Source organism: Oryzias melastigma, linkage group LG6 (assembly GCF_002922805.2).
Source record: "Oryzias melastigma strain HK-1 linkage group LG6, ASM292280v2, whole genome shotgun sequence".
NCBI classification, from domain to species: Eukaryota; Metazoa; Chordata; class Actinopteri; order Beloniformes; family Adrianichthyidae; genus Oryzias; species Oryzias melastigma.
The window spans coordinates 14,194,798-14,203,598 of record NC_050517.1 but is presented as its reverse complement, the minus strand read 5'-3'; the positions used below and the strand labels follow the sequence as shown (position 1 = coordinate 14,203,598).

The 8,801-nt window shown below is 37.0% G+C and overlaps 1 protein-coding gene across 3 annotated transcripts in view; it reads left to right on the top strand.

Moving 5' to 3' along the window:
- LOC112152610 (contactin-1a) overlaps positions 1 to 8,546 on the top strand; it is an 80,150-nt gene extending 71,604 nt beyond the window's left edge. For all 3 annotated transcript variants that reach the window (XM_036212290.1, XM_036212292.1, XM_036212291.1), the window contains exons 19-24: positions 203 to 437; positions 1,084 to 1,181; positions 2,646 to 2,832; positions 2,920 to 3,032; positions 3,118 to 3,274; positions 6,513 to 8,546. In XM_036212290.1, coding sequence (XP_036068183.1) covers positions 203 to 437; positions 1,084 to 1,181; positions 2,646 to 2,832; positions 2,920 to 3,032; positions 3,118 to 3,274; positions 6,513 to 6,589 — 867 coding nt within the window. In that variant the 3' untranslated portion in view covers positions 6,590 to 8,546. The remainder of the gene's footprint in view (positions 1 to 202; positions 438 to 1,083; positions 1,182 to 2,645; positions 2,833 to 2,919; positions 3,033 to 3,117; positions 3,275 to 6,512) is intronic.
- The last annotated feature ends 255 nt before the right edge of the window (positions 8,547 to 8,801 follow it).

The following is an 8,801-nucleotide window of genomic DNA, read 5'->3' as shown; positions in this document are numbered from 1 at the left end:
TGTGGCTTTTGTTATTGTGCTTCGCCTTTTGCCGTCGTGTTGTCAGCTTTTGTCGCCGTGCTTCGGCTTCTGCCATTGTGTTGTGGCTTCTGCATTTATGTGAGTCGTGTCGGCCACTGTAATACTGTTGTGTAAGCAGCAGTTAGTAAGAATACTATTTCTTCTTTAATATTTTCATTGTGATATCTTTCTCTTTCTACAGCCAGTTCAGCCAAAGTACCACTACGGCCCCGACTTTGGCTACATTTTAGCCTTGAAACCTCAGGACCAGAAAGAGTGGAAAAGGCTGAAAGTAACTGACTCTCAAAGCAAGCGGTACGTCCACAAAGACTCCAGCATGGCTCCGATGACACCGTTCGACGTCAAAATCAAAGCCTTCAACAGCAAAGGAGAGGGACCCTTCAGCATAAAAGCCGTGGTTTACTCTGGACAGGATGGTGAGCGCCGATGACTGTCTCACTTTTAACACTCCGGGTGCCAAAAGAATTTAAAAAAAAAATCCTGGCAGACTGTTATTTCTGTCTGTTGGGGGCCTGAGTTTGACATAAATTACTTTTTTAATATTTTTACTGGTATGAGGAATTTCTATACTATTAAGAAGAGGGACCCGTCTCCCCCTTTTCCTTTCCATATGGAGTGGTAATCATGATCTGTGCAGCTTTAAGCTGATAATTCGCCCGAGGATGTGAAGCGTTTAGCCTGGTTATGAACAGCTGCTGACAGGCGGTGGAGATAAATGCTGGCACCGCTGGCATGTTGGGTCACAGAGGTGCTGCGTTTACATGGTGACAGCTACAGGAAGTGATATGAATACACATATATGCTCTGTAGTCTCTGACCATTTGCATCAGCATGCATTATGGGTAATATTGTTAAATGTTGTACATTGATTTACTGGCACCACAAAGATGAAGATGCTGCAGGATCACTGATAAGAACAGACAAATGATCTTATGTAGGCTTTAGGACACATTAGATCAGAGAGATTAAAAATTAAAAAAACTGTTGAAATTTTGATGTTTATTCCATAAAATACTTATAGAAAAAAAAGTTTTTTTATGTCTATTTTGTTTTCTTTTCCAGCTCCATCTGATGCTCCTGCAGTTGTTGAAGGCAGAGCGTTGTCCGCCTTAACAGCTATAGTATCCTGGAAGCATGTTGCTAATGTAGAAGGTTATCAGGTCAGTTTATTTATCTACTCTAATTCTAGATATCGTGTTTGATTAGAGCTGGATTTCTGTTACAACTTCTTATTCTTTTTTAACCTTGATGATGAAATTATTTATATTTCTATGAAGATTGATGCTTGATAGACTTACTATCATCGTTTAATTTGTCAAACAGAAAAGCCTCTGCCATGATTCCAGTTTTCCTCCCCGTAATCTTAATGCCCATCTTTTTTCGGGAAGCATTCTACAAAACAATTATACAGTCGGTAAAAAGATTGTAATTTTAAACATATACTGTACATCACATTTACTAATACAGTAGATCACATAGGTTTATGAATACCATTTTGAATTATCTGATTCATAATTGTCACATCTAGTCACTAATAATGAAACAAAACACGATTTATTTGACTTGATATGCAAAATAGCTCTAAAAATGTTCAGGTCCTACTCCAACTACATTTTATCTATTGTAAAAGTGTTCCCAGTGGTCTTTTAATCATGATCATCCAGTTTTTTTTTTTTTTTTTGCCAAAATCAAATCAACCTGTGTTGTTTTTTTAATACACATTTTCTGCAGCCCCGACTCATATCCCATCATCCCCTTTGTTTACACTTTCTCCTGGTACCCCAAGCTAAAATTAGCAGTGCAACAAAAATAGCAACAGCAGCATTGGAGCTATCCAGTCATACAGTTTGAACCAGCTGAGACGAGGAAAACAAAGGCGTATTGGATCTATTTGTCATGCTAGTGACCTGCAAATTTCAGTCGCTGCATCGCAATTTATAGCTTTTTTATCTGATTCATCACAATTTGAACAAGGAAATACTCGGAAGTGGAGTTTTATTCTTAAATTATTTTATTTATGTTCTCCATCGTGACAAAAATGCTAGAAGAGCATGTTGAAAACACAAAGTTTATTGGAGTGGGTCTTCAAGAAAACAACTGATACCAAAAAAAAACAAATACTGTAAATACATATTGATGTGTTTACCTGAGAAATGTTATATAAAAGATATGTTTCTGTTATGTTGTTATTTTAATGTTTTGTTTCATTATATGCTACTGGAAGAAGATGTTTTATTCCATATGATAAAAGTAGCTGCTCAGAGAACATTATACTTTCTAAACTTATTCAATATCTCATTAATGGGTAAGTTTATACTTTTAAACTGTCACCTATATAACAAATAAAATATTGAAACCATAAAAAAGATAGAACAATGTAGGTTTTTGTTGAAGAATTTGTCTTATAAGCTTTGATTCAAAACAGTTTTATTTCAACATCTAATGAAAATTACACAGAAGATTAAAAATATTAGTTTCAACTATAGTGAAAATATATTCAACTATCTGGAATGAAATAAACTCTCATCTGATTTGTGGATATTTTGAAATAATATTTGAAACTTTGGTGTTTTCAAGTCTGTATAGATTTGAACCGTCTTTACTGTCTCACCTGTGTGTCCCAGGTGAGGTTCTGGAGAAACCAGCAGGACAGTGAAGGAGCCCAAAGAGTTGCTGTGTCAGGCATGGAGAACCACACCAGAATTGAGGGTTTAAAACCAAACTCGGAGTATCACATTGAGATTCGAGCCTACAACTCTGCAGGATACGGGCCTCCCAGTAAACACCTGAAGATCCAAACCAAGAAACCCCGTATGTCATAGAGGGTCCACTTAAAAAGATAGAAGTGCAAATCTTTTTATTGTTGTTGTTAATTCTAGTTTCATTTTTATCCACCAGCTCCGGATCGACCTCCAAAAATAATAAGTGCAAAGCAGAGGAAACCGTACTTTAATATTGCCTGGGAGGCTGTGGAACCGTTATCAAATGAGTCAAAAGTAGACGGTTACAGAGTGAGTCCAGTTCACGTTTTAGGTTTGTTCCTAACAAATGTGGATGCACCCATCCTGTACACTCATGTACATCTCATGTATCCAGGTGCTGTTCAAACCCAAAGGTAACCAGACCAGCACTCTGTACACAACCAACAAGCGCTCCATAGACATTCCCGTGCCTGATAATCAGGAGTTTGAGGTGGAGATTCGGGCGCACACGGAAGGAGGAGTTGGAGCCGTGTCACAAATCGTCTTTAGCGGTAACGGTTTGGCTTTTTTTATGAGTTCATAAACATGCATTTAGTCCCTCAAGTTTCATCTTTCATCTACTTTCTTTTCAAATAAAAATTATCCAGCTTCTGATGCTGCTTCTAAGGGTAAAAGTGGGTAACAGTTGAAGAAGGCAACATCCAAATAATGACATTTCTTTGATAGGTTTATTTTAATGAAAACAATTAACACAAGTTCAAAAGTTTGTGTTCAAACTTCACTTCAGTGGAACTGAAAGAAGAATTTCAGTCATCTAATCGAATGTTAAATCCAGTGCTGAGCTGCTGCAATGAGAACGTTCACTCTGACCTGCCGGTGGGATTATACCGGGCTCAAAGGCAGCAGTGAGTTATCATTTGTCAAAGCTCAAGCTTCCCATGGCTCCCCAGCCGAACTGTCACCTCGGGTTTCATATCCCAGATTGGAGAGGTGACATGGTCCGTGACTAAAGCTTTGATAGCCTCTAAATCCATCGGCTTCTTAGGGGCTGATGGACTGACAGGCTGAGTAGACCGAGGAGGTCTTAAGCTTTTGTAATTGATCTTGATGAGAAGAGGAAACCCCTCTTGTGGTTTTTGTTATCTATTATATCATCCGTTTCAAGCCCCGTGTGACAGCTTGATTTCACAGACCTGGGAATTTTAGTCACAAGGGATTTGCCATGCAGGAGACTGACAGACAAAGGGCAGTTAAAGGTGATCTCCACACAGATGTGGCACATCACATCAAATTTGGTCGGTAATTTACACCACGAGAAAGCGGGTTTTTAGTGCCTCGTGTAGCAACATTGTTGGCACTAATGAATATTTAGGTTAGTAATGTTGTGTGTAACAATCACACCCAGCATTTTTGTTCCAATATGTCCGTTTTAAACTTCCACTGAAAGTGAAAACACACATGCTTTCCCTTCTTTTCACCAGTTGGCTCCGCCTCCTTTTTACTGGTTGACTCTTCCTTCTTTCTCTAGTTTGGGGTGCCTGCTTTTACCTCGTTGACTGTGCCTTATTTTTCTAAATTGGCTTCACTTTTGTTTCTCTGACACTGGCTTTTTTGTCTCTAGTTGTTGCATCTTTGATTCACTTGGTGGTTCTGCCTTCTTTCTCTAATATTCTGTAAACTTTTATTACTAGTTTGCCTTCCCTTCACTAGTCAGCTGTTTCTTATCTTTCTCTAGATTGATCTGCTTTTGTTTTTTAGTTTGACAATTTTGTAGTTTACCGTTTTCCCTTTTTACTAATTGCTGTCTTCTTTATGCCTGTTGATTGTGTCTTCGTTTTGGTTTTGTCTTGTTTCACTAGCCCTCTTTTCTATTGTTAGTTGTACTTTTTTTAATACAGTTATTTGTACCTTCTTTTTACAAGTGAGCTGAATCCTTTCTTTGCTAGCTTGCTGTTCTTTCTCTCTAAAGAATTCTTCATGTTGACTAGTTTGCTATGTTTTCTTCTCTTTTGTTAGCTATATGTAGGATGGAGGAATAAATATGGACAAATGGACAAATTAATTAAGATACCCCCCTCTGTTCCATAATGTTATGTTTATTTTTTTGATATGTATTTTTTTTTATTAATGATTCTCCAACACCTAAAACACAGCACTCAGCATGCAGAGTGTAATATTCTGTCTCGCCACAAGAGGGAGTTTCCCTAGATTGAGCAGGGCAGGAGAGCTAAGTTTAACCTGGCCTGCCATTGAGTGAAACATCGGCGAGACAGAAGTGTAATGCGTGCTGTGTTCATGTTCCAGCTTTTCACTAAAGGAAATCAAAACAAAACCCACATTTGTCCGGTCTTCCTTCAAGTGTGCAACATATAGGCCTACAACATTTTTCACTGGATTGCTATCCCTTCTTTTGACCAGTTGGTTTTGCCTTCTTTTCAACATTTGTTTAGCCTCGTTTCACAAGATGGCTTTCCTTTTTTTCTATTGTTGGTTGTGCCTTGTTTACACAGTTAGGTGTTCCTTCTTTTTACTGTTAATGCTGACCCCTTAATCACTAGTTTGTTAGACTTTTTCTCCTAATGTAGCATATACCCTCTTTTGAGTAGTTTGCTCTGCCTTCTTTTCTTTAGCTATAGCTATAATGTATTTTGAGCAGTTGGCTATGCCCTTTTCCCATATTTGGCTATAATTCTTTTTACTATTTTGCTATGCCTTATTTTCTTTAGCTTGCTATAACGTATTTTAGCTAGCTTGCTATGCCTTCTTTTCTTTAGCTAGCGATAACATATTTTGACTAGTCTGCTATGCTTTTTTTCCCTTATTTGGCTATAATTTTTCAAATAGTTTTTTGTTCTTTCTTTTTTTTAGCAAGCTATAATGTATTTTGGCTAGTTTGCGCTAGCTATAATGTATTTTAGCTAGCTTGCTATGCCTTCTTTTCTTTAGCTATCAATTTAGCATCAATTTTGACTAGTCTGCTATGCTTTTTTTCCTTATTTGGCTATAATTTTTCAAATAGTTTTCTGTGCCTTATTTCTTTAGCTAGTTATAACGTATTTTGGCTAATTTGCTATGCTTTTTTCCCCTTATTTGGCTATAATTTGCTTTGACTAGCTTGCTATGCCTTTTTTCTTCAGCTAGCTATAAATAGTTTGTTATGCAGTTTATTACTTTTTAGCTTGAACTTTTTTGACTAGTTTTTTATGCATTTTTTCCTTATTTGGCTATAACTTCTTTGACAAGTTTAATATGCCTTCTTTTCTTAGTTGACTTATTTTGACTACTTTGAAATGCATTCTTTTCTTTAGTTTGTTATTGTCAAACTTACTTTGACTGGTTTGGGTGTGATTTTGTTTTCCTATGTTTAGTTGTCTTTTTTTCACTTGTGTCTTTTCTCAATAGCCATCTCTTCAACACTTTTTTAAAGACAAATAAGCTGTTTCTGCTTTTCATTAAATGCCTTTGCCTGCTTTTCTTTATCACTGACTTCTTGTGTATTTCTTTACTAGTTTGCTGTAGCTTAATTTCTGAAGTTAACTATAAGGTTACCTTTTAGTTGTGCTTTATTTTCTGTAGTTAACTGTAGTTCTTTTCACTAATCGGTAGTTCCTACTTTTTACTTTTCACTTAACCTGCACTGTTCTATCATAACTTTTAGCCTACTGCTTGGTGGCATTATTTGTTTTGTTTGTTTTTACACTGATTAGTCTGATTACTCTCACGTTTCACTCTATTAACTGAATAAAGTCTTTTTCAGCTTTAACCCTACGTTTCTTTTCTTTATTTCAGGTGGAGGCGTTGTGGTCAATCTGTCCCTCTGCGTTTTCTCCCTGCCCCTGGCGCTCCTCTTCTTCCTGAATCTCTGAATGTAGCACCATCTTTGTCTTTAGTGTCTATGGGGGATACTCCTATGGTTGTCAAGGCTCACGCCTACAGGGACTTGGAACTCTTTCCACCATATTTTGGTTCCTCCCGATCATTGGAGTTTGCCACTTTCCAGCTCTTCTCCCGTGGATGTGTTTGTGGAAGTAGACATGGAAGAAGTGGGAATGGATAAAGATATTCCTCATTTATCTACAAAAAGCCTCTTTGAAGGAGTGTCGAAGGAGTTCCGGAAACTCAAAATGCCTTATATAAATGATTACTCTTGTCCTTCACAGCAGCTTGACTTGATGACTGAAAGCATAACAGCCTGCCGTTTTGTTCTCTGTAAATTCTCAAACCAGACCCTTCAGATGCAAAGAGACTTTATTATTTTCAGTGCATTCCATAGTATAGGGTGGTGTTTCTGTGAAGGACAAGAGTATGAATTAAAAACAAGCAAAACTTCAGTCTGTCTTTACTTGCAGCTCAATGGGTTTTTTTTTATTATCAAGCAAACCCTTTTTTTTAACCAAGTTACAGTCAAAGCAAATCTCAACCTGTTGCACACTTGATTTTAGGACAAGCACAAAAAAAAAATAGCAGTTTGTGTCATTCTTAAGTGACATATACAATAACAGATGCAGTTTTTTGAAATGAAACTCTTAATTTTTACAGAAAAGCAAATTGGTTTGACGTGTGTATGTTGATCTTACAACTTGAGACTTTATGTCCAAACCATCTAAACAATATAAAAACATATTTGTTTCAACAACGTTCTGAAAACTCCAGTTCAAATTCACGGTTAATAAAGCTGCATCCCAAAAAACAGCAAGAATAAAACCAACCCAGATTTGGAGTGCTTTGTTTTGACTGTATCATTAGGACCTCAGTGGTATCAGTTGGTGCTCTGTAAAGACTGTTGGCCTTTGATTTGTTGTAAACATTTCCTTTCATCTTTCATTGCTGGCATTGTGTGAGAATCACAGCAACAGCAGTGAGTTAAATAACTGTGCAATGACGGATTCATCTGTGTGGCTGCATCATGTTTCCTAACAAAGCAGATTTTTTTGGTCCTTTAACAGCAGTCTTATGTATACATATATTTATAAATACATATATATATTTCATTTTTCATTAGTTAATATAAGCTATTGGTAATCCAAGCCATTCATATCAGTGGTAAGAGCTCATTAAAAAGCTTGCAATGCTTTTTTTTAATGTATTTTTTAACATGTTTTTAGATGCATTAATCAGTCGTTATCATTGTTTTACATGATTCTATTTGTATATCTCAAACCACCTTTGGTTAGACAGTTTAAAAGCCTATTTCCCTCAATTGATGGAAGAAACGCTCTTTTTTGGTGATTCTTTGGGTCATTTTTTTGTATGATTGATGCTGGTAATGCTTCTTCATCGTGACAGTATCGATGTCCACCACAAAGTGCTTTTCCCCCCGATTTCCTCCATGCCATATATCATAGAAAGTGTTGCCAAATGCATGAATGCCTTGAACTCTGACCGGAGCTGGTTCGACATAATAACATGCATGAGATCAGAGGCGCAGTGGTACATTGCTTTGCGACAAACCAACACCACAGCCATCTCCAGGACTTATGAAACACATTCCTTCCTTGAGTGACATCCCTTTGCGTCAGTTAGATCTTAGACCAACATGTGCATTAGCTAAAAGGCCTCACTGCGCCGGTTATCTTACAAAGTCTTTTTGAAAAGGGGAGAAAATCTTAAACTGACTAAAAGGAATTCCACTCATCTGAAAACAGAATCGGTCCTTCGGTCGTGATGCTTGTAGGATCTGGTGGTGTTGGCATCACATCTGGCTCTCCTGGAATTGAGTGCTTTTGCTGGATTTGAATGGCATAACATGAGGGAAGAAACTGAAACCTTTTATTGGCTGGACAAGAAATAATAAAGTGTAGTTAACTACTCTATTGCTTTGCTCTTCTTTGTTCCTGTAGTTTTTTCACACATTGACTGTAGAGAGATACGTAGAAGAACTCAAGGTAATAATAATAATGAAGAGTTTACACCAGAGTATGTAGGCTTATCTGTTTTTTTTAAATAATAAAATTTCAAAAAGCCTCTTTTCCGCTAAGACTATTCAATTTACAGAACAAAATACCATTAAAGAAAACAAATACGGTTCAATAAAATACTTTATAAGTATTAACCTCCTGCTGAGTGCAAGAATCTTTT